Genomic DNA, 26,729 nt, shown 5'->3' with positions numbered 1-26,729 from the left:
GAAGTATAAAAGCAATCCCACTTTGCCCAGCCTGGCCTCTCTGGAGCTTCCTCGGAGGTATGCTAGTCAGGGGGTCAGGCGGCGGTGGGCATGGGAAGGCGGAGAGATGAACCATGAGAGACTGTGGACTCGGAGAAACAAACAGGGTTCTAGAGGGGAAGGGGGAGGGGGGGTTGGTTAGCCGGTGATGGGTATTAAGGAGGGCACGTACTGCACGGAGCACTGGGTGTTATACGAAAACAACAGATCGTGGATCACCACATCAAAAACCAATGATGTACTGTATGGTGACTAACATAACATAATAACATTTAAAAAATAAAATAAAATAAAATAAAAGGGAGGCCGCAGAGAAAACTCACTAAGATTTTGAAAGCCCTAAGGTAAACACGCTAAAAACTATAATGACGTGCCCAGCCAACACCTTGTAAAGGAGGTACAATCCTACTCACAGCTCGCACCCTCAAGAAACTCAGGGGCTTCCAAGCCCATCCCGGAATCCTTTGCGCCGCGCACAAGAAAGCCCTGGGGCGCTTTGGCTCCTTCGGCCACCGTAGGCTCTGCGTTGCTATGGAAACACAGCCACCATCACTATGTCGTTACAACAGGCCCCTCAGTCGCGGGTGTTCGTGGAACTGGTTCCCTGGGCTGACCGGGGCCGGGAGAACAACGTGGTCTCGGGCGGTGAGTCGCTGCCCGGCCTCCGCCGCCCCCTCACCTCAGCACAGACCCAAACTGCCACCCGCGAGGTGCACGTAAGCGGCACCGCGGACGTGTCCGCGAGCCCGGACCGGGCGCAGGTGGCGGTGTTAGTGAGCAGCACCAAGGAGGCGGCGGCTGAGGCCAAGAAGAGCGTTTGCCGCCGCCTGGACTACATCACGCAGAGCCTCCGGCAGCAGGGCCTGCAGGTGAGAGCTTCGTAGGGGAGGCCTCCGGCCGGACCGCAAAAACCGGAGGCGGAGGTTCCGGCCCCAACGGTCCCTGGAGCCTGGTGCAGGTGGGCAGGGTCTTGAGTGTCTGGGGCACATTCGTCTCGTTGGTATCACAGAGCGCCAGAACCTGGCGGAGTGAAACTTCGGCCAACAAAGTCGTCATTGGCCGCAGTGACTTATAAAGTACAAGAATGCAAATCGAGTAGGTTTTTATTTGGCGATATTTGCCGCAATAATTTTGTTTTTAACCTCGATATGATGAACTGTTAGACTTGACACATTAGATGTAAGTCAGTCTTTGTTTTGATTCTGCACCATACAATTAACAAGTGAAAACTCGGCCTGCTCTCTCCCAACCATGTTAAGCTTCGCATGGAGTGGTTCTTCAGTATTTTTTGCAAACAGTAACGTGGGGAGGAAAATTGCATCCATTATCGTTTAATAAAGACATAAAGAATTTCTGCAATTATTTGAGTTTTAACTTTCAAAACAATTAAGCCAGTATATTGTAGATGCCACATAAATGAAATACCTCTACTTACCAGAGATGTCCATGAAACAGACACTAAATAAATCTTACCTCAACTCTACTTCTAAGAAGAAAAAAATGAACCAGCTTTATTTAATCTGAACAACAGCTCTGTTAGGCAGGTTTTAATATCCCCATTTAGATTTAAAGAGGTTAAATAATGCTCTAAACTTCAGCTAGGATGGCATTTGAACTCTTGTCTTCCTGAAACTAAAATCTACATTTGTTCCAACCATAATTGGCTCCAGATAATTAGAATGCAAGAAAATTAGAAGCCGTAGAATGGGTCAACTATCTCAATTCCCTCATTTTACACAGTAGGACTCAAAAGGCCAGAGTTGTGATTTATCCAGGGTAACACCAAGTTCATAAAAGTGCTTCCTGTCTATTGTTAGACATGGCACGGGCCCAAAAAGCAAGTCTTTATTTTAAGGAAAAAATATATTTGTACTGCATTTATAAACATAAGAGTTATTTAGAAAGTCATTTGGAAAAGATGTCTCAATGACTTTACAGTTTAAAAGAATTCAAATGCTAATTATAAACAATGTGAATTAAATGGTTTAATATGTAGAAAAAATTTCCTCAAAACTGTTGCTAGTGCTGCAGTGCTGTTCACATAATATAACTAATTCTTAAGTTATTTACATAAAATGTATACCAAGCTCACATGGCTGTAACTTCTAATATGTAAAGCAATAAATTACTACATCTAACTTAATAATTACATTAGGGTTCAGTGTTCAAGGCAAGACATAGAAGGTCAGTAATCTCCCAATTATCTCTGCTAATGGAAGAAAACAGTCATGTAGGTAATCTGTTCAGTAGATAATTCAAAAAATCATTTATGTTACTTTTGAGGATGAATTATGGGTTTTCACAGTCTTTATTCATTTTAGACTTTGGAGTTTTGGGTTTTTAAACATCCCTCCCCTACTTAAAGGTCTCCTCATATTCCAGATTCCTTCTTCATAGGTGGAGCCTAATTCTCTCTCATTTTCTGTCATCTCTCTTCCCTCCTTGACTAGCTGACTCCCATTTTTTCCTTTAACAACCAGCCAAGCTCACCTCCTTGACATTCCTTTTCTAACATAACACTAGTCTCTTCCATACCACACTCCATTCCCCACTTGTAATAAAACTTACTGATGAATCACAGACCTGTACCTCTGAAACAAGTAATACATTATATGTTTAAAAAAAAAAAAGAAAAAAAAGAAGATAGTAGGAAGGGAAAAATGAAGAGGGGGAAATTGGAGGGGGAGACGAACCATGAGAGACTGTGGACTCTGGGAAACAAACTGAGGGTTCTGGAGGAGAGGGGGGTGGGGGGATGGGTTAGCCTGGTGATGGGTATTGAGGAGGGCACGTTCTGCATGGAGCACTGGGTGTTATACGCAAACAATGAATCATGGAACACTACATCAAGAAAAAAAAACAACTTACCATTCTGTATTTTAATTGTTGCTTTACTGTTGTCTCCTTCATATTCTAAACCTCTCCAGAGCTCGGACCATTTTCTGTCACTTGCTTTGCATTCATGGGTTATGCTTTATACACATCACATAATATATACTCAAAAAATGGTTTTTGAATGACTAAAAAAAAATGAAGCACTAAATAAACTATTCAACTACATGATAGATCAACTATAGGTTATTTTATGATCATATATAGTTTCACATGTGAAGGCATACCCTCATTTTTAGTGTTGTTTTCATAGAAAAATGTTTTAAGTTCTAAGCAGTATTTACTTATTCAACCATCAAACATTTTTTAAGCATTTCCTATCACTGTTCATTTTAAAATAGCATTTAATGTGATATGTAATTATTTTGCTTTCTGGTTTATATGTTCCCTCCATAGGCTGTAAGCTTTAATATTTGCCTACTCATAATTGTATTTTTTTTTCAATAAATGTGTAATAGGTGCATGTTGCTGGGCACCAAAAATAGAGAATGAGTAAAACTTAGGCACTGTGCTGAAGGAGTCTTATGATAGGAATAGACTAATATATAGAAGTGTTGTGAAGAAAACATGTACATGAGACAATGCAGTAGAATAAGAAAGGAGATAATGTTCATTTTACTTGAGAAATTCCAGAAAGATTTCATAATGGAAGTGAGTGACTCTTTGTGTCAGATCTTGAACAGTGACTGAAAGTAAAGCATTCCAGTTCCACGCTAGAATGCAGCAAGTATGTGTATTCAGAGCACTATATGCAGTTCATTTTGGCTAGGACACAGGAGTACCTGGGGGAAATGGAGGAGAATCAAGATAAGACTGAAGAAGAAAGCTGTAGACAGAACATGGAGGAAGGCCTTGTTTGCTATATTGAGGAGTTTGGATATTATTGGTGATTAAAAAAAAAAAAAAACCTGCTTAATTGCTAGACCTTTTACAAATGTTGTCTCATTTGACATGAAACTGGCATTTCAGTTGCTATTTAGAGATGAGAACTCTCAGGATCAGAGTGATTATTGGCAGGTAGGTTGCCCAAGGTCAAACAGCTAGGAGGTGGCAGAGTTTCGACTCCAGTCAAGAATTTTGACCTCAAAGCTCTTGCTCTTACCCACTGTAGTATGTTGCTGCTTTATTGTCTTGGCAGTGGGTGATTGAGTTTTAAGTAGGGGATGTAGCAGATGCTATTGATACCCCCACACTTGTATCCCTTGGCACTTCACATTTGTGTGCATACAGGCCCAACTTCCATCTGCCAACACTTGTGAATTCCTTGCCAGTTTTTCCCTGATGCAGTTTTTCCTGGCTCCACCTCCAAGTGGGCCAGCCAGTAGTGCCAGAGAATTAACAATCCTTCTCAAGCTCTAGCAGCCTTCAACTAACAACTGAGGGGAGTGAGTGGAAAGAGACTTTACCCCTTGGGCAGGATAACGGAGGCATGTGTTCTGCCCTGGTTCCCAGAGTTTCTCTGCAGGAATAAGTTCCAGTGGCCCACAGTAGTGACTCCTTGACAATGCATACTTTAATGGCTTGCCTTCCTTTCGTTTCACTTCCCACTCTCCTATAGTATTTCTTGGGATCATCTTAAAAATTAAGTGCTTGTACTCACATCCTTGTATCAGGGTCCATTTCTGGGTGCGTTCAAATTAAGATAGGGAGTAGTAGGAATAGATTGAACGCATCATATGAGTTGGCTTCAGTTTTTCATTATTAAAAATGGTGACAAAATGAATATCCTTGTTGCTAGATATTTATACATGTTTTTAATTATGTTTTTTAGACATTAATTCCTGGCTTATACATACTTTTAAGGCTTATGAAAAATTACAGTCTAGGATGAAAAGTTTACATCTTCACTATAAATATATCCTTGGCATAGTGGGTATTATTTTCTTTTTTAACTTTGCCAATTCAGTAGTCAAAAAAATGTTACTGTCATTTCCTGTGTTTTACTCTTTTTTACACTGAGGCTAAGCTTTTTTTCATGTAAATTGCCAATTCGTAATACTTTGTCCATTTTTTCTATTGTCTTTTCTTCATTAATTTATGGGAAGTTTTAAAAAAATTAGTTTCAGCTGTGCAGTATAATGATTCAACAATTCTGTACATTTCTCAGTGCTCATCAAGATAATTGTACTCTTAATCCATTTTATCGCTCTATCTATAACCTATTCCGCACTTCCCTCTGGCATCCACTGGTTTGTTCTCTGTAGTTGAGTCTTTTTTGTCTCTTTTGTTTGTTTGTTCATTTGCTTTGGTTTTTAAATTCTGCATATGAGTATAATCATATGGTATTTGTCTTTTTTCTGGCTAACTTATCTTACTTAGCATTATATACTCTAGAAACATCCATATTGTTGCAAATGGCAAGATTTCTTTCTTTTTTTATGGCTGAGTAATAGTCCAGTGTGTGTGTGTGTGTGTGTGTGTGTGTGTGTCTGAATGTCTGTCTCACATCTTCTTTATGCATTCACCTAAAGATGGACACTTAGATTGCTTCCATATCTTGACTATTATAAATAATGCTGCAATAAACATAGGGATGCAGATATCTTTTTGAATTTGTGTTTTTGTCTTCTTTGGGTAAATACCCAGTAGTGGAATTACTGATCATACGGTAATTCTATTTTTAACTTTTTGAGGAACCTCCATACTGTTTTCCACAGTGGCTGCACCAGTCTGCATTCCCACCAGTCATGTACAAGGGTTCCTTTTCTCCACATCCTCACCAACATTTGTTATTTCTTGTGTTTTTTAGCCATTCTGACAGATATAAGGTGATATCTCATTATCATTATGGTTTTAATTTGCATTTCCCTGAGATGAGTGATGTTGAGCATCTTTTCATGTGTCTGTTGGCCATCTGGATGCCTTCTTTGGAAGAATGTCTATTCAGGTCCTCTGCCCATTTTTTAATTAGATTATTTGTTTTTGTGGTGCTGAGTTGTATAAATTCTTTATCTGTTTTGGATATTAACCCCTTATGGGATATATCATTTGCAGATTATCTTCTCCCATTCAGTAGATTGCCTTTTTGTTTTGTTGATGGTTTCCTTCCCTGTGTAAAAGCTTTTGATTTTGGTATAGTCCCAATAGTTTAATTTTGCTTTTGTTTCCCTTGCCAGAGGAGACATATCTAGACAAATGTTTCTATGGCTAATGTCAAAGAAATTATTGCCTATGTTTTCTTCTAGGAATTTTATGGTTTCAGGTCCCTATGTTTTATTCTAGGAATTTTATGGTTTCAGGTCCCACATTTAGGTCTTTAATCCATTTTGAGTTTATTTTTATGTATGATGTGAGAAAGTGGTCCAGTTTCATTCTTTTGCATGTAGCCGTTCAGTTTTCCCAGCACCATTTGTTGAAGAGACTGCCTTTATCCCATTGTATATTCTTGCATCCTTTGTTGTAGATTGTTATAGGCCATGTAAGTGTGGGATTATTTCTGAGCTCTCTCTTCCATTCCATTGATCTATGTGTCTATTTCTGTGCCAATATTTACTGTTCTGATTACTGCTGCTTTGTAGTATATCTTGATATCTGGGATTGTGATACCTCTAGCTTTGTCCTTCTTTTTCAAGATTAATTTAATGGAATGTTAAAATTAAGATTATCAATAATTCTGTCTTTCATGTATTGCAAAAATTTTCCCAATTTCATATTTGCCATATAACTTTTTACAGTATTGAACATTCAAAATGTTTACGTTTTATTTAGTCAAATTCATTAATCTTTTCTGTATGTTTCTTGCCTTTGGTGTAACACTTATTGGGTCCTTCGGAAGCTTAAGGTTATATAACCATTAACTAATATTTCCTGGAACCTTTAGGGACCCTTTATACTACATTAAATATTTGCTGTGTTGGAATTTATTTTGGTGTAAGGAAAAGGGTTTTATTTTCTCCTAAATGGTCAGTTGCTATACTGAAATCATGTACTGAAATCTTATCCCTTACTGCTTGTGCAAGAACCTAATTGGAATTGCCTTTAAAAGTAAAAAGTATTAAAACATTTTTAAATAAATAAAAAAAAATAGAAGTATTGCTTTACGTAACCTTAAATGGGTAATATGCGCTTCAGGTATGCAATGGTCAAGGCTCTATTTCTTTTTTTTTTTTTTTAGATTTTATTTATTTATTTGACAGAGAGAGACACAGTGAGAGAGGGAACACAAGCAGGGGGAGTGGGAGAAGAAGAAGTAGGCTTCCCGCGGAGCAGGGAACCTGACATGGGGCTCGATCCCAGGACCCTGGGATCATGACCTGAGCGGAAGGCAGAGGCTTAACGACTGAGCCACCCAGGCGCCCCAAGCCTCTATATTTGATGCAGTTCTCCTGGCTTTCCTGCAGCTTCCTGCATGATACCAAAATGGCTGCAACATTCCCAAGCCTTACACCACATACTGTACCATAATAAGAAAGACAATAGTTCTTATTTCCTGCAACCACATAAAAAATATTCCTATAGTTCACTGTAAATGGACAACCTAAATTTGTCTTTGTGGCCAGAGAAATGGCATATACTAATTAGCTTAGATTTGGATTTCTCCCCATTTTTAACCTAATCTTGTAGCAAGTTAGGTGTGACCTATTTTAGACCTATTAGGATTTACCTTGAGCCACATAGTTGCTACTTAGAGAAAGTAGGGGCAGAATGTATGACATGAGGATTCCATATTGCTTCTTGTGCCTACTGGTTTGAAATGTTACTGGTATTATATTTGCAATCTTCAGACATTCTTGGATCAGTTTCAGAATACTAGTTCTTTTCATCCTGGTTATGTTCCTACATTAGTACCACATTATTAAATTATTATATCTTTGTAAAACATTTGTAGGGCAACTTCTCCCCTCATTACTTTTCTACTAAAAAGATTTCCTTTCTGCAAGGGACATGTTAAATGACACCATGGGGATACGATCAGAAAATCCAGACAGTATAAAACTCTACAGTCCAAATAAAACTTCTGTTCATATTTTGCATTGTTTATATATTAATTTCAGGAGAATTGCTGATTTTATAATATTGTATCGGGTCCATGTATTCAAGCATTTTTTTATATAAAGTTTTATGGTTTTCTTCATGTTTATCCTTTTTAAGTTTACTCCTGCCATAACATGGTTTTTTATACCTATTGAGAATGTTACCTTGCTGCCTTCATAGACTTAAGTAGTTATTCTTATACTGACCATTTTGTGTTTTAAAATCTGCCCTTTATAAAATTTGGATATAAAATAGCTTCCCAGGAGCTTACTTGGGAAAACTTAATGGACTAGGCTGGAATATTTTAGTATTTTTTAGTTTGTACCCAATATGGCAGGATTTCCCAATCTCAGCACTATTTTTAACATCCTGGACTAGATAATTCTTTGTTATGGGAAGCTGTCCTATACATTGTAGAATATTTAGCTATATTCCTGGCCCTACCCATCAGGTAACCAACTTGTCCTGATTTACTGGGGACTGTCCCAGTTTTGCAGCTGACAGTCCCATGTCTTAGGAACCTCCTCAGTTCCTGGCAAACAGGAGCATTTATTCACACTGTCTACTTACTGCATCACGGTAGCGTACTCCCCTAGCCCATTTTAACAATCGAGTATGTCTCCAGACATTAACAGATTTCCCTGGGACGCAAAATTGCCTTCTGCTTAGGAACCATTACCTTATAGATAAGCAGAAAATCTCGTATTTTGTGTGGGAGCCCACCAGCCAAACATTACCAGGAATATATCTACGGTGAAACAAATTTAGGTTTATTTAGCATGATCAGCAGACACTCCTGTAACATTCAAAATGCTTTATGTACAAATAATTCCTCATATGTATACCTCTCTAAGTTCATACTTTTTGTACAAGCTAATGTAAAAATTACTACAAATGGAGTGACAGTTATGAAATTTTCAGCAAATATTTGTAGACTTTAAAGTTATTTTATGTAACTTTTAAGGAAGTTTTAAACATCAGGCAAACCAGTTCTTTCTGTACTCTGTCATTCTGATTTTAATAAGTTCAGGTTTCTACTTTATGTTTTAGAGTCATTGCATTTAGTAGCCAAACCTTTTAGTAATCATACTCTTGTACTTTGTGCTTCAGGCAGAAAATGTAACTGTGACAAAGGACTTTAGAAGAGTGGAAAATGCTTATCATATGGAAGCAGAGGTATGTACTTATCATAACAAATAATTGGAAACAGCATGACTTTGTGGGGACAATTTGCATTTATTTTTATTCTTGAAATGTACAGGAGAAATGCTTCTCATGGTATTGATAAAAATTATTTTTCTCAAAATCATTTTTGGTGTTAATATCTGTGGGGTTTTTTTGTTTACTTATTTTTTTTTTTTTTTTTTTAGTAATCTCTACACCCAACATGGGGCTCGAACTCACGACCTCAAGATCAAGAGTCGCATACTCTTCCCACTGAGCCAGCCAGGTGCCCCTGTGTGAGCTTTTAAAATAAATTTTAATGAGATTTATTTGAGAGAAATCATTTTGAAATGGAATAAATATAGCAAGAAGGAAGTGGCAGTTAATTGCCACCTAATAAAATTTTAGTAAAGTTAACACTTTGTGAGCAGGAAACACTGTAGGAGAGAAATTTCTTCTCAGATAAAAAGCAAATTAATAAAGTCCTAACATAAGGATTGAAACATTTTTCAACATTCTTTTCTTTTGTAATGCAATTTTACTGTGTTGTGGTAAGTTAAATTTTATTTAAATATAAAAACCTCTTGTGGGTGCCCATGTGGCTTAGTTGGTTAAGCATTGGACTCTTGATTTTGGCTCAGGTCTTGAACTTAGAGTCACTAGGGAGTCTAAGATTCTCTCTCTCCCTCTGCCCCCCTCCCCACATGTGCATGCACACTCTCTCTCTCTAAAAGGAATAAATAAATCTTTAAAAATAAAAAACACTTGGGGCACCTGGCTAGCTTAGTCGGTAGAGCTTTCAACTCTTGATCTTGGGGTTGTGAGTTCAAGCCCCATGTTGGGTGTAGAGATTACTTAAAAATAAAATCTTTTTTTTTTTTTTTTTAAGATTTTATTTATTTATTTGAGAGAGAGAGAATGAGAGAGAGCACATGAGAGGGGTTAGGGTCAGAGGGAGAAGCAGACTCCCTGCTGAGCAGGGAGCCCAATGCGGGACTCAATCCAGGGACTCCAGGATCATGACCTGAGCCAAAGGCAGTCGCTTAACCAACTGAGCCACCCAGGCGCCCCAAAAATAAAATCTTTAAGGGGCACCTAGGTGGCTCAGTTGGTTAAGCGTCTGTCTGACTTCAGCTCAGGTCATGATCTCAGGGTCCTGGGATGGAGCCCCAAGCCCCATGTCAGGCTCCCTGCTAAGCAGGGAGCCTGCTTATCCCTCCCCCTCTACCTCTCCCCTCTGCTCGTGCTCTCTTTGTCCCTCTCTCTAAAATAAATAAATAAAATCTTTAAAAATAAAATAAAATCTTTAAAATAAATAATTTTAAAAATAAAAAAAAATAAAAAGGCACTAACCCTTTGCCCAAATTAAAAAGAACAAAATATTTTTTGTACACTCAATGATAACATTTAGTTCCTACAACTGCCTATACTTTTTACTTATCTTTAAAGATTTTATAATCAGGATATTATGAAATCAGAGTATGTTATAATTGTGGTTAGGTTATAGGACTGCTCTTTGTTTCAAGCTTCCAAACATCTTGGGATACGTGCTAGGTCCATACTGCCTCCTCATCACAGAAAGCAAACAAGAATGGAGTTAGAGTGGACTCTTATTTATCTAGTCAGATAATCTTTATCTTTTTTTTTTTAAAGATTTTATTTATTCATTTGAGACAGAGAGATAGAGATAGAGAGAGAGAGCATGAGCAGGAGAGAGGCAGAGGGAGAGGGAGAAGCAGGCTCCCTGCCAAGCCAGGAGCCAGACATGGGGCTCAATCCCAGGACCCTGGGATCCTGACCTGAGCTGAAGGCAGATGCTTAACCATCTGAGCCACCCAGGTGCCCCAGATAATCTTCATCTTTAGAGGTGGGAAATATCTCAAGAAATCACCTAGTCCTACCTTCAGGCAGATAATAGATTATTTTTCTAATTTTAAAGATGTGACTTTAATCTCAGATAACTTGGGCTCAGACTCCTCAAAGACTATTACAAGAATTAGAATGGAAATTAGAATCCTGGCTTCTTACCTCTTTGAGATAGTCATTTCTACAAACATTGTTGCTCCTGTACTTATTTAATAGTTTTGTGATTTCTCCACTTAAAATTATCAATTAATTGAACTATCTCAAGGGATTTTAAAATTGCTCATGATAATTTTAGGGATCCATGTGGCAAAATTTATTTTATAGTAGTTGGGATTGAAAAGTATCTTTCAAAACAGGATGAAGGGGCCCTGGGGGAATGGGCAAAATGGGTGCAGGGGAGTGGGAGGTACAGGCTTCCAGTTACGGAAGGAGTAAGTCACAGAAATGAAAGGTACAGCATAGGAAATATAGTCAATAGTATTCTAATAGTGTTGTACAGTGACAGATGGTAGCCACACTTCTGGTGAGCATAGACTTGTTGGGGCACCTGGCTGGCTTGGTTGGTGGAGCATGTGACTCTCCATCTTGGCGTTGTTAAGTTGGAGCCCCATGTTGGATGTAGAGATTACTTAAAATCTTTAAAAAAAAAAAGGTATAGACTTGTTGAATCACTGTGTTGTACACCTGAAACTAATGTAACATTGTATGCCAACTATACTTCAATTTTTAAAAAAGGGAGTTACTTCTCAGATGTAAAAAGTTTTAATATTTTTAATGATTTTTATGATATACACTATGATATCATTGTCTCATATCAATTGTTTTCTTAAAATAGGTTTTCCAATTTGGGGCTCTTTGGGTGATATTCACAATAGAGATTGGATGTCCAAAAAAAAAAAAAAAACCCGCAACAGGATGAAGAACAGAGTAGTAAGATTCCATATTATGGAGATCAAAAGCCGGGAGTTATTCTGGAACTCCTCCAGTAGTTATTACCTATCAGGACTTCAGGCTGTAGTGAATGTACATTGGGCCCAGGTTATGTTAAGTTAATGGGGTTTATTGTGAAGGTAAAACCAGGAAGTAAGGAGGAAAAAGAATGGTCCCAGCAAATACACAGACAGGCTTCATGGAAAACTGGCATGTTTTTCAGACGAGTTGTTTTAGGGACTCACTGTGCAGTTATAGAAAATGTTATTAGAGCTGCTTGTTTTGCTGTAAGAATATGACTAAATGAGGACTTGGCTAAACACTGCTCCTCTTCCTTCTGCTACACTTACTTCTTAATGTCTTATACTCAATTTCTTCAGAGAATCTGATTATATTTTGTATAGTGTTCCCTGATAGCCAGAATTCTTATATCCTGCAGTCTGATACATGATTGCTCTTAGGTCAGCATCAGCAGTCAGTGGAGATCAGGGGTCACAAGGTACAAAATAATGTCTAACATATACCAATATTCTCATGGACAGTTAAATATATAAAGTAAGATCAGGGGCACCTGGGTGGTTCAATTGTTAAGCGTCTGCCTTCGGCTCAGGTCATGATCCCAGCGTCCTGGGATCGAGCCCGGCATCGGGCTCCCTGCTCAGCGGGAAGCCTGCTTCTCCCTCTCCCACTCCCCCTGCTTGTGTCTCACTGTGTCTCTCTCTGTCAAAACAAAATCTTTAGAAAAAAAAAAAAAGTAAGATCAGATGGTAGCATATTACATAACTAAAATTTACATCCTGAAAGGCACTTTAGAGATTCTTTATCTAAACTCCCACCTACCCTGCTCCTTCTCTTTATTTTAAAGATAATATTGAAGGTTAGAAACTATGTACATGCATGAATATAAAGTTTATTCCATTTTCAGACATCTAGTCAATACAAAATTTTGTAACATTAAGAGAGAATTGACTTACTACTATTCATCCATTATGTACCTCTCCAAGAAGAACAACTTGTTCCTTCAGGTAGATACCTGAAGTTCAGTATCATGTTGATGCTCCTTTTTTCTTCTCCAGGGGTAAGAATCCCCAGTTTCTTTAATCACTTCTTATAGTAAGACAAACTCTTTATTGAGCTTACCAATTTCCATCTAGAGCACCTACAGCTATAGTGTCCTAATTGTGATTTAGCCAGTCCATACTAGAGAAAGACGATTATCTCCTTTATCCGGGAATGTTTAAGACTGAACTTCTAACACTCGCATCACATTGTTACCTTCTTTTGAGCTCACAGTCATAATTAGTAATTACAATTAATTTAACTGTCTTTCTCATATGCTGCTTTTAAATCATATTTCTCCTATTTTATACTTCGTTATTGCTATTTCAAAATGAAGTATAAGAGTTTAAGTTTACCTCTGTAAAATTTTATCCATGAGATTTGACTTGTATTTCTAGCCTATTAGGATCTTTTTGGATTTTGATTTTATCAAGCAGGGTTTATAGTCCATCCTGCCAGCTTTCTGTCACCTGCTGATCTGATCATCTGTGTACCCATCTGTGTAATTAATAAAAATATTAAGTAGCATTAATCAACTATGACACTAACCAACAGTGTTGCCATGAAGACTATATGTCAGTATATACTAAGACTTGTCTAAATAAGCAAAATATAAATCCTTTATAGCTATAGTATTTCTCTGGTAACTTGCCAGCTAGGAAGTCAAGTTAGTACATCATGACTTGTTCTTAATACTCTCAAATCTACATGCTCAATAGACTGGCCTTTGGATAGAAATAATTTGGCAGTGGTTCAGAAGATAAGAGTTTAGAAGAAAAGCATCGTGTTGGTGAACTTCACTCCCAAGAATAAAAGCAAAGTTAAAAGTCAGATGAGTTTTCTACTTAATATCCCATCAAGAAACTCAGTACTTAGAGAACCTGGTAAGATTTTAGTCTTAAATTCCTGTGTTCTTATTTTGTTATTCCTGGATGCCTTCTTGAAGACCATTAAAATGAGACAGACTTACATTCTTTTCTTCAGAGACAGGACCAAGAAAGCCGGGGGAGATTTAAAGAGGGAAGAAAAGACTAGATTGTGGCAATACGAAAAAGAAAAGAAAGCATGCAAACTGCTTGAGGCCTATGGCAATGAAACAAAATGAATCAAAAGGCCCTATTCTTTCCTTCTCATAGAAACCTTTTTTCTTTCTTTTCTAATTTCTTACAAACTAATTTTTAAAATAATCTGTTCTAGAATCTTGCTTAGAATTGAAAGGTGTCTAGCCTACTACATGTAGTTTGTTCAGTGTTATCCACTTGCCTTTTGGGGAAATTAGAACTATAAGTATTTTTAAAGAGGCTTTTGGCCTGTTTCTTTATGGTAATTGAGATTAGCAATAATTCAGAAGTCTCATTTGCAGAAATTTTTAATAAACTGAGATTTGATTTATCCAATAGGAGACAAATTAATCAAAAGCACTTAAAATCGCACCTATTTGGGGGGTATCTGGCTGGCTCAGTCAGCATAACATGTGATGATTGATCTTGGGGTCATGAATTAGAACTCCATGTTAGGGGTAGAGTCTACTTAAAAAAAAAAAAGAAAAAACTCACCTATTTTGGAGTTCAGTTTCTTTTTTAGTACTAAAATTTCTAAACTAATGATTCTTCTTGACCAAAGAGATGGGAAGCATTTATGTATCAATCTGTTTTGTAATTTAATATAGCTAATACAAGATAGTAAAATCTATGTATGTGTATACATTTGTAATCACATTATTTTACTGTGATGAAAAATATAATGAGGATTCTGAATATGATATATGAATTTATCTTAAATTTTTTATCTTCAGTGTATGAGATAGATTGAAAGTTTTTTATCCTGAATAGCTCTTTTTAAATAATGTGATGCAACATCTCTATTTTTTAGTAAAGTGACTCTGCTTCATTAACTTGTATTTCTACCTAGCTATGTATTGATTATATACCACATTGCTGAATTTAAAAGCAGAAGTTCAGGGCATTGGAAGGCTTAAAACAGTTCTTAAACTGTTAGAAAAAGCAGAATACAGGTTTTTTCTACCAAATTTACTTCTTGTTAATTATTTAACCCACACATTCCTAAACTATAGTTTGTCCATGGTTTGGGACAAAGACAAAGAGCTGATAGTCTGTTTACCAATGTAGATGTACTTCTAAAAGCTCATCTGCTAACTTTTTAAGTCATGCTAGTGATGAGAGGGATGCAGGGCAGAGAAAATCTTGTTTGAGCAGCTCCGGAGCTGATCTCAACAGATAGCTTTTCCTGTTATTTATAAAAATAGAGCAAGTAAGTACCACATGTTAAACCTGATTCTGTGGAACTAGATTTGCCTCAGATAATTAGAGGTGGTGGGGAATTGAAGAAGAAAGAATTAGTATCTTTTCTGCAAACTGCTTAGGAATTTTCACTGTCCTTCCTTCCATATACTTCTTTTTTTTTTTTTACATTTTATTTATTTGACAGAGAGAGACACAGCGAGAGAGGGAACACAAGCAGGGGGAGTGGGAGAGGGAGAAGCAGGCTTCCCGCCGAGCAGGGAGCCCGATGTGGGGCTCGATCTCAGGACCCTGGGATCATGACCTGAGCCGAAGGCAGACGGTTAACGACTGAGCCACCCAGGCGCCCCCATATACTTCTTTTTTTAATAGCAAAGAATACCAAGGATGCATACAAAAGATTCAGCATGTTTCACAGCAAAGCAGGTATATTTATAAACATTATTTTTGTTTTAAGCTATCAGAGTAGAAATTGGAATAATTTTTTAAAATAAAATTTATTTCAGGGCCCCTGTGTGGCACAGTCAGTTAAGTGTCTGACTCTTGGTTTCCGCTGAGGTCATTATCTCAGGTTCTTGAGATCAAGCCCTGCATCAGGCTTTGAGCTCAGCAAGGAGCCTGCTAAAGTTTCTGTCTCCCTCTCCTGCCCCTCCCCACACTCATTCACTCTCTCTCTCTAAAATAAATAAATAAATCTTTAAAAAAAATAAAATTGAATTCAAGGGCACTTATATAGCAAAGAATTGCTTTTGTTGATACTTGAAACCTATTATGCTCAATCACTTTAATCTGCATGCAGAGAAACCCTTTGAACTCTCAAATTTAGTTACCTTCCAACTTCCACAGAGGCACTGTAAATCTTGCCATATTTCATAACATGTAATGAAATATATGTACAGTGCCTCTGTGACACTGTTATAGATTAAATATAGCAACAAAAGACAGAGGACTGTCTGTTTCATGGACTATGCAAATGCATAACTATGCAGAAGTATGAGATAGATTGTCTTTTTTTTTTTTTTTTTAGAGAGAGTGAGCACACAGGCAGTGGGGAGGGGCAGAGGGAGAGAGAGAGAATCTTAATCTCACAACCCTGATATCGTGATGTGAGCTGAAATGAGTCGCATGCTTAACCAACTGGGCCACCCAGGCATCCCTGTATTTTTCATTCTTTTTTAAAGATTATTTATTTGAGAGTGAGAAACAGCACAAGTGGGGGAAGGAACAGAGGGAGAGAATCTTCAAGCAGACTCCCTGCTGAGCCCGGAGCCCAACAAGGGGCTCAGTCTCACAACCCTGAGATCATTACCTGAGCCGAAGAGTCAGATGCTCAAGCAACTGAGCCACCCACGTGCACCCTGTATTTATTATTAAAGGCAGCCTACAGGCATTTTGGAGCTTTGATTTTCAACCAGGAAGGAAATGCAAATTTTTAAACTATCCAGAGGTTAAAAACTAGCAACCTGGGTAAACCTGGGGAGATAGATTGGTATTCTGACTAATACCATACAGTATTAAAAAAAAAAAAAAAGGAAACCAAAAAAAACCACTATAAGACTTCTCTTCAAAAGGCAGACAAGACTTCTTCTTTTGGCTAAGATAGAATCACATGGACCAGATTTACCTTCCCACCTGAAACCAAAAAATGGACAAAGTATATGAAACAGTGCTTTTCAAAAGAGTGGACATAAGGAAGTGAAACACAGTGATCCCTGAGAAAAAAGAAACAAGAAGTCCTACCATGTTGGTGCACCTGGGTGGCTCAATCCGTTAAGCACCTGCCTTTGGCTCCGGTCACGATCCCAGGATCCTGGGATCGAGCCCCGTGCAGCATGCAGCATTGGGCTCCTTGCTCAGAGAGGAGCCTGCTTCTCCCTCTCTCTCTGCCCCTCCCCCCACTTGTTCTCTCTCTTTCTCTCTCTCGCTCTCAAATAAATAAATAAAATCTAAAAAAAAAAAAAAAAAGTCCTACCATGTCCTAGATCACTGTCTTAAGTGTCCAGGCAGCTTCAAAGGGAAGGGAACCCAGAGCTTGGCAAACTCCTTGTATTGAGGAAATGGAATTGAGAGGCCAAACAAGACAGCTAGTTTGTAGGAGAGTAGAGGGCTACACAGGTCTTCAGAGGACTACAGAGGGGACACCCCCCCGACCCCCTCAAGTATTCAGCAGAATACCCAGCACATGTATGTACAGAAATGACCTGAGGCTAGAAAAAGAATCACCCAAAAAATTAGAGGGAACAGTGTTTGGCGTTCATACAGGGCTGGGGTACAGCACCAGCCAAACTAGCAATCTTGATTCACAGGGCATGAGGTGGAGTATACAGAACTGTCCTGCCTCATTAGGGGGAGATAATGCCAGATTGAACATTACTTTAATTCCACCTAGCAAATCTTAAAAGCAAACCTAAAGAGATCAGTTTCCAAGTTAGTTAGCTGAGTTCTAGAAAAATAAAGAATGTTTATAGAAATACAAGAATATCCAATACTTCCCGTAAAGTTAACTTACAAAGATTACCTGGCATGCAAAATAGCATGGAAATAAAGCTCACAATAAGGAAAAAAATCAAACCCACCCAGAACCACTATAGATGTTAGAATTAACAGACAAGATCATTAGTTATTATAACTGTATTTCACATGTTCAAAAGTTAAGTAGAGACACTACTTTAAAAAGATTTAATAAAACGTAATAAAATAATTTAGTTGTAAGGATCAAGTAGGCTTATTGGTCACATATTATAAAATGACCTTATTGTTATCTGGCTTTACTTTTTTTACTCATATTTAGAGAAAATTTTGAAAGAATGCATCAGCCATGAAAATAATTTCAAGTGTCATTTCATTTACAGGTCTGCATTACATTTACTGAATTTGGAAAAATGCAAAATATTTGTAACTTTCTTATTGAAAAGTTAGATAGCTCTGTTGTCATCAGCCAACCCCAGTTCTATCATACTCCAGGTTCTGTTGAGAATCTTCGGTAAGTTAAGTACATCTTTAACTAAATTACCAATTAATTAAAATTATTCAGTGTTAGAGTTCATTGAATGTCATATTAATAATCTCTGCATTTAATTCCTAAGACGAAAAGCCTGTCTTGTTGCTGTTGAGAACGCATGGCGCAAAGCTCAAGAAGTCTGTAACCTTGTTGGCCAAACTTTAGGAAAACCTTTATTAATCAAAGAAGAAGAAACGAAAGAATGGGAAGGCCAGATAGATGATCTCCAGTCATCCAGACTCTCAAGTTCATTAACTGTACAACAAAAAATCAAAAGTGCAACAATACATGCTGCTTCAAAAGTATTTATAACTTTTGAAGTAAAGGGGAAAGAGAAGAAAAGAAAAAACCTCTGAAATTCCAACTAAAATATATTGTGTTTGTGTCATTTTATTTTTATACTTTTTATGTTTGCTTTTGTCCTGAAAATATATATTGTATATTATATAAAGTATTTCTCCCCAAAATCTGTCAGTCCTTGAATACAGTCCCACAAATACCTAAGTTTACTTTCTATTTTTAAAAACTTACTTACTATGTGGGGGGGAGGGGGCACCTGGGTAGCTCCGTTGTTAAGCATCTGCCTTCAGCTCAGGTCATGGTCCCAGGGTCCTGGGATCGAGCCCCGCATCGGGCCCCCTGCTCAGCGGGAAGCTTGCTTCTCCCTCTCCCACTCCCCCTGCTTGTGTTCCCTCTCTCACTGTGTCTCTGTCAAATAAATAAATAAAATCTTTTAAAAAAATAAATGAAAACTTACTATGGGAAATACTCTGAAAATAAATGTGTTATATGTGCACAATTATATACTGACAATATAAGTGATGTGTAAAATTTTTATATTTCTATTACAGGAATAAATATTGGCAGTCTTATTAGCATGATTCTTAACATTAATAGAATAGAAAGAACAGAAAGAATGACGAGTAATATATAACAACTTTTGATAAAAGGATAGTGAGGTATACTAGGAAAATATTTTGATGCCAGAAATAAAATAATATAGGGACCAGATACTCTTCACCAGGCTCCTTTGATTATACCAGCACTCTCCAATACAAGTAAATGCAAGCCACATATGTAATTTAAAATTACCTGGGAGATACATATAAAAAAAGTAAAACAAAAAAAGGCGTTGAAACTAAGTTTAAATATTTAATCTAATGTGTCCAAAATATTATCATTTCAGCATGTAATCAATATTTTAAAAATAATTAATGGCTAAGTTTTCAAAATCTATACATTTTATATCATAACAAATCTTAATTCAGATGCTAAATTTTCATCAGAAATACTTGATCTGTATTTATTTCCTAAAATGTAGTTGAAAAACTAGATTCATACATGCAAGTTGTTCCAAACATGCTTAAAAGAGCTAGTAACTCTGCATCAGGTAGCAATTTTCAAATTAAGATTCTTAAAAATTTAAAATTCAGTTCCCTGATTGTACTAGCCACATTTTAAGTACTTGAAAGTGGTTAATGGCTACTATGTTGGACAGTGCAGGGTTTTACACTGAGATAATACTGATCCTTAAGGCTATTTGAGATGTAGCAGCAAGTACATGGCATTGCTGTTGCCTTGCACATTATCTGCAGGTGATCATAAACCAAGACTGGTACGTAGCATAGGCTTCCCATTCCCCACCACAGAGCTGTGGGTCCTAGGGTTTTTCCTCTGACCTATCTCCATATTCCTATACGAATATTACTTTCCTACAGCACACTCCAGTACGTAGTTGACATCTCCACCCGCTTTGTTAAGTGGCACCGAAACAGTTTTATCCATCTCCTCTGTAGTGTCCTTGGCAGGAGAGAATGTGAAAGCTAAGAAGAAAAGTTTTAGGATCCGACACCCTGTGTTCAAATCCGGACTTCACAACTAAAATGTAAGCTCCTTTAGAATAAAGATCTTGTCTTGTTCACAGCTGCAGTCTCAGACCCAGCAGAGTGTCAGGGCCAACAAAGAGTAGGCTCTGAAATATCTGCTGAGCAAATTTACCAGATGGGTAAACTTAGCAAGCAAGGCACTTTGATCTCTTTTAAGCTTCTTTCCTCACCAATAAAATGAGGCTAAATACCTACCTTGCAGTGTTACTATAAGGATTAAAGTTGATAAATACAAGACCACAAGAATAATGCCTGCCACACCACAGCTGTCAGTCAATAAATAGTAGCCATTATAGCAATTGCATTCTTTGATTACTGCCAACCCCACTAAACTAAAAGTTGGCTCTTCCAAGTCTTCCATTAAGATGGATTTTTAAATACTTATATTAAAAACATTATCACAAAACCAGTTTAGGATATGTTTTTATTTCAAAAAAAAGAGCTAAGTAAATTATATTTTAGCTTTTATTTATCCAGTTGGATAGAAAAGTATATTGGGGCTGAACATCAAGAAAAAAAATTATACTCAATAAAAATTTAATTATGTGGGTAGATTTTTCTTAGCTGTAGCTTCATTGTATTTTGGTTTCATCATATTTGGTAAAGTTTTCAGCGTAGCATGAAATACCTAAAAACAAATTTTCAGTTACCAAACACTTTTTAGAATTTACAGGAATTTTTAAAGATGGTGCTTTAAAAAAAAAAAAAAAAAGCCTGTAAATTGGGCAGTTCTGCAATTCTGTAGAGTGGCCAAGAGAAAAAAAATCCTTCAAAGATTGAACTGGTTTATCTATGACATCCAAAGTGCTCAAGACTAAGGGTATCAAATTTAGTTGTCAATTGGTGGCAGTTTAATTTCTGACACACGCGTATACTGGAGTCTAACAATGACTCAGGGGACCTGTGCCACAAGGCCTGCTGGAATAAGCCTATCCCCAAACTAACCCTGACAAAATTTCTTTCTTCTGAACGTCCTTTTTAAAAACTCTTTTCAGAAAACAGCAAATTATAATTGCTGTTTTCTGAAAGAAAAAAAATTCCCATTAGGATATCTGAAACAGACCCACTATATTCCAAGCACCTCTGTAAAAGGAAATACTATTAAGTAAATAAATTTTCTTTATATTACTGATAAATTTTAGGATTCTATTACTCAGTTACATGGTAAAGATTACATTTTTTTATAGTAGCAATTTACCTTATTTTTAAGTATCAGTGTTCTTATTTGACAGTTAATTTTAGTTTAACATAAATAAATAAGACCTGGAAAAATAGTTTGTAACTTAAGATGCTATACTTCATATCCCATATTTGTTATGTGTCCTCCTCAGCAATGTAGGTCGAGGATATCCTAATTCCATCTGACGATGAGAATTTGATAGCGAGGAATTCTTCTCACTGGCCTAAAAATATAAAACATGAATTATGAGGTCAAATATGGGAGTTAATATATTATTATCTACATTACAAAATTATATGGGAGGCAAATGCTTTACTACTCATTACCAAAAAAACCCACTATATAGTTTAACTAAAATAACATTTACTATTTTTTATGCATATTGTATTTACAGCCAGACAGCTTCTACTTATAATCTAATGTGGCCTAAATTCCTTTAACATGTTCAGTTTTGTTTAAAAGACTAGAATTCACAGTGACCAATCCAAGTCAAACAGTGTTCTCAGGATAAGGTAATAGATATTTTTCAAGAGGAATGATTTGTGCTGTTTTACTAAAAGAATAATACCCTTTTATAACCTGTTTATCAGGAGGATATTTCTGTTTCAGCAACTCTTGTGGAGCTCTGGCTTCAACATCCCAACCAACAATTACCCCCGTTAGCCACCTTCCTTGTGGATGATCACCAATCCCACCTCAAAACAGTTTCCACGCTATTTTAGTTTCCACACTAAGGGATGAAAAGCCCAAGTGGCAGGAGAAAGTGCTAATCTAAATGATCCTAAAACAAGTTAGTGATCCCTAAATTTAAAAAAAAAAATAAAAAATTCTCCAAATACCATGTTAGTTACCATCTGATGGGGGTGGGGTATGTGTGTGTCTGTTTTTTAAAATATAAAGATTCTATCATTTAGCCTCTGTTTCCCTTCTACAAACAATTTTGGGCAAAGAGTTAAAAACAGATTAATAGTTCCAATAGTTCATACATACATCAGGTTTACACTGATCACATTAATTACATACTAATTATGTTTCATCTGTCTCTACACAAGACTACGAACTCCTCAAGAGCAGGGCTATATCTTAAAATATTTCTTTTCCCAGTATCTCCGGCTAATAAAAGGCTAAGAAGAGGAAAAGCTGGCTGTCAGATATTTCGTTTTATTCCCTATCAGAGGGATAGCATTTATAGCAGAGTACTTGAATGTTGGTACACACAGAAGTAGGGAAGAAAAATACAAAGCACTGATTCGAAACATATGTTCAAAATGTTTGCACATTTTATCGCTAAAGGGGTATACTTTTATTTCTCCAAAGCTTTGCTTTCTCAGAAAATAAGTCTGTGGCTATGCAACAACAAAAATTTTGTTGTCTAAACTAGTCTCTTAAATTATTTCAGACCCTATATTCATTTTAAGCTTTCAGATCAGCTCTCAGTGTGTATCTCTGCCCTTCACCACCCAGCATTGTCACTTGTACCACACATTCCTCACCAATAGGACATAACACACTGCTCAGGGAAAGTTGCTTTTGAAATTCTGACTGCAGCCACTATAAAACTGCATCTAATAAGTTAACTTAGAACTTTTAATAAACAGATGCTTAAATTGAGTTTGTTTCCATTAGCATTAATTTTACTTTCAAAGCTATTTTAGAAAATCATATTTGTACCTGATAGCAATAATGCATTTATAACTCAAAAAGTTTTTATGCTTTTACCTTTTATTGAATCAGTCATATTTATTGTAATTCCATTTAAAAAGAATTCGTACAGCGATTCAAATATATCAACTCTAGCCCAAGTAAGTAAATAACATCAAAAGAAAATTTTTCTTAGTTTATGCTAAATGAATCATATATCTAAGATATTATATTCTATATTGGAGTGGGGGTAAGGTATAATTAACTCACTGTTGAATGTCAACCAAATAAAATACAAAATTACTTTTAACATATCAAATGTTTCACTAGCTCAGAACCCTGTAAGGTAAGCATAGATTTCTTTTTCATTGTCATTGTACCTATTTCTAAAATGATAAAGAGGCAGGGATTATAAACTGATGTGTCTCTGCAAAGAAACCAATATGAATATGCAGCAGAAACCTTTAAAAAATGTATTTGCAAACCACAGAGGCCATCATATATCTGAGGAATGACTATATTGGTTTCATTCTGTAGGAATGAAATTTCACAGTATTCCAAAATGTTACTACTCTTGAACATTACATGCATTTAAAATATTCAGTTGTTTAGTACTTCATTTGAATAATAGAGAATTAGCTAATATTAAATTCAACACATTAGAAATGTTTTATGAGGGGCACCTGGGTGGCTCAGTCAGCTAAGCGTCTGCCTTCAGCTCAGGTCATGATCCCAGGGTCCTGGGATGGAGCTCCGCGTCGGGCTCTCTGCTCAGCGGGGAGCCTGCTTCTCCCTGTCCCACTGCCTTCTGCTCCCCCTGCTTGTGCTCTCTCTCTCTGTCAAATAAATAAAATCTTTAAAAATGTTTTATGTAAATGTTTAGACACTTCATTAGCCAATATTAACTAATGATTTTTCATATTATTTGGGAATAACTCTGGAAACATAATGCTGCAACAACCACACCACTGAATAATTCTGAGAACACCCGCAGCTCTGAGATTTGTACAGATTCCTGCCATTTACCCCACCACAGTAGCCCTGAAGGCAGGAATAGTAGAAATCCCAGCAGTATCCACACAGCCCACCCAACTACCACTTTTCTATGTGTGAACCAGAATGTTCAGAAAGGGAACATGGGAGTTGAGAGAATAATGCAAGGCATGACAGGATTAATATCACTTCCAGAGGTAAAAATGGAGGTTGTACTTTCTACTACTTATCAGAACTATTATCCAAGCTTTTTGAACACTTGTAGATAAATGCAATGCACCTATACCTAAGTATGAAGACTAGAAAGAAACAGGTAAATCTAAAGAATTTTATTTTATTTATTTTTTTTTTTTTTAAGATTTTATTTATTTATTCGACAGAGGGAGAGACAGCGAGAGAGGGAACACAAGCAGGGGGAGTTGGAGAGGGAGAAGCAGGCTTCCCGCGGAGCAGGGAGCCCGATGCGGGGCTCGATCCCAGGACCCTGGGATCATGACCTGAGCCGAAGGCAGACGCTTAACGACTGAGCCACCCAGGCGCCCCTCTAAAGAATTTTAAAAATCATGATCAGGAATATAGAATGTAGTATAGCTGTAATGCTACACTTGCAACATTGTTTATGAAAAAGAGGCAAAAGCTAAAATCAAAATGCTTGAAATTAGTAAAGAGAAATCACCAAAATTTTGTTTAAAATTCTGAATACCCTTCTCTCCCCTTCCTCCCTGTCTCACATTACAAACTGCTATTTCCCATTATGTTCCCTGTCTAGTCCTAGAAAGTCAGGATAAACAGCCAAAATTTACACATAAGTGCCCTTAATTGAGTCAGCCATATCACAAATAAGGCCAAACGTTTTTTAGTTTTTGCCACTGAGAACTCGGATGAATTATCATGGATGAAGAGGTTTTCATGACTGATTTGGAAAAAAGTGGATTATGTGTTTTAAACTGTTTATCAAGTCTTAATAGTGACGGAAAATAAGGTATGTTATGTTACTACAGCATATTTCTTTTTTCATACTCTTTCCAAAATAAATCCCCCTTTCCAGCCAAGCCTAAAATGATCTGGGACAAATGTTGGAATAAATATCAAGTTACCTAATTATTTCTTACAGTTTTTCTCATTCTTATGCATAGAAAAATCAGAGTCAAATCAACACAAAAATATCAAAAATAAATTATTCTTACTTTCGAGGTTTGAAATGGACTTTGGATAACCCTCTTACATTTGTAGTACTCATTAAACTATTGTTTACTAGATGCCTGTGGTCAATGATATCCCTTTGCAAAAATTTATTTTTAGACCACTTTTCATTCTCAAGTGGTCTTAATGCTTTTAAATTAATGGATTTCCATTATTATCTGAAAAATATTAACATAAGTATAGAGCTAGATATGTAGATATATCAATCATCAAAATAAAAGGGATTGGGGCGCCTGGGTGGCTCAGTTGGTTAAGTGACTGCCTTCAGCTCAGGTCATGATCCTGGAGTCCCGGGATCAAGTCCCACGTTGGGCTCCCTGCTCAGCGGGGGGTCTGCTTCTCCCTCTGACCCTCTTCCCTCTCATGCTCTCTGTCTCTCATTCTCTCTCTCTCAAATAAATAAATTTAAAAAAAAAAAGGGATTATTCCTTTGCCATATCTCCATTACTACTAACACTATAGTTTAAAGAAAATGAATCTGCCTCCTCTTTTTTATTTTTTTAAAGATATATTTATTTTAGAGAGAAAGAGCACAAGCAGGAGGGCCAGAGGGAGAGGAAGAGAATCTTAAGCAGACTCCATGCTGAGCGTGAGCCCAACTCGGGGCTTGATCTCACCACCCTGAGATCACGACCTGAGCCTAAACCAAGAGTTGGACACTTAACTCACTGCACCACCCAGGCACCCCTGCCTCCTCTTTTTTAAATAGGAAGTAATTATTCTTACTCTTAGCTCCCTGGTCTTTAAAATATTTATGTAGGAATAACATGGATTTAATAAATATTAAGTAGACTACAAGAAACCTGGTAAATCTTCCAGATGATCAGAAAAGACCTTTCCTAAATTTGTACACTATATCTTTTTTTTTTTTTTAAAGATTTTATTTATTTATTTGAGAGAGAGAGAATGAGAGAGAGAGAGAGCATGAGGGGGGGGAGGGTCAGAGGGAGAAGCAGACTCCTCGCTGAGCAAGGAGCCGGATGCGGGACTCGATCCCGGGACTCCAGGATCATGACCTGAGCCGAAGGCAGTCGCTTAACCAACTGAGCCACCCAGGCGCCCTGTACACAATATCTTAATTCAAAATATATTTTGGAAAGGGTATGTGCAAGCCAGGAATCAGATTAGGACTCAAAGGCAAAATTTGAAAGCAGATTTACATCACATAAATATATCCTACCTTGTCTTTAATAACCAGTGTTTTATATGCATCATCTTTCATCTTTTATGCATTATCTTTCATTCTCTGGTATAACCGTCTAAAACCATTCCAAAAATCAGAAAGCATTAAAAACAAAATGCTTAAAATAACAAGTGGCGTTATGCATATTAATATATAGCAAATGATGCTGCTTGTTACATAATGTCTAGCTATCATAGGGGAGAGAGTCTTTTATCCAACCACATTGAGTTAATCTGTACAAAAGTAAGAGAAAATAGATCTCTCTCATGAAACAAGAGTATTAAAGTACATACACACATTCCATATCAGTAAATTTTCTTTTGTGAAATAAGGTGTCAGAACTTTAGATTATTTTAAAACAAGAATATAATCTTTCAATCAAAAAAGTATAATCTGGCTATATGATATTTTCCTGCATTTCTACAATAATTTTATTTTTCCTTACAGCCAATTTCCT

At 36.9% G+C, this 26,729-nt stretch overlaps 1 protein-coding gene across 1 annotated transcript; it reads left to right on the top strand.

Moving 5' to 3' along the window:
* Positions 1-357: 357 nt before the first annotated feature.
* Positions 358-18,760, top strand: IRAK1BP1 (interleukin 1 receptor associated kinase 1 binding protein 1). Its single transcript, XM_032409414.1, has 4 exons — positions 358-908; positions 9,016-9,081; positions 18,038-18,168; positions 18,272-18,760. Exons 1-4 carry the CDS (start codon positions 594-596, stop codon positions 18,540-18,542), a joined length of 783 nt encoding a protein of 260 aa, XP_032265305.1. The 5' UTR covers positions 358-593; the 3' UTR covers positions 18,543-18,760.
* Positions 18,761-26,729: the final 7,969 nt, after the last annotated feature.

This window comes from Phoca vitulina, unplaced genomic scaffold (assembly GCF_004348235.1).
Source record: "Phoca vitulina isolate PV1807 unplaced genomic scaffold, GSC_HSeal_1.0 scaffold11, whole genome shotgun sequence".
Taxonomy (NCBI): Eukaryota; Metazoa; Chordata; class Mammalia; order Carnivora; family Phocidae; genus Phoca; species Phoca vitulina.
This window is presented reverse-complemented; position numbering and strand designations above follow the sequence as displayed.

What these genes read in the sequence shown, in the direction of transcription:
- IRAK1BP1 (XM_032409414.1), top strand. Translation starts at nt 594, where the DNA reads ATGTCGTTACAACAGGCCCCTCAGTCGCGGGTGTTCGTGGAACTGGTT. An exon ending in CTTATCATATGGAAGCAGAG is followed by an intron (nt 9,082 to 18,037) that starts GTATGTACTTAT and finishes TTTCATTTACAG; the next exon opens with GTCTGCATTACATTTACTGA. An exon ending in GGTTCTGTTGAGAATCTTCG is followed by an intron (nt 18,169 to 18,271) that starts GTAAGTTAAGTA and finishes TTAATTCCTAAG; the next exon opens with ACGAAAAGCCTGTCTTGTTG.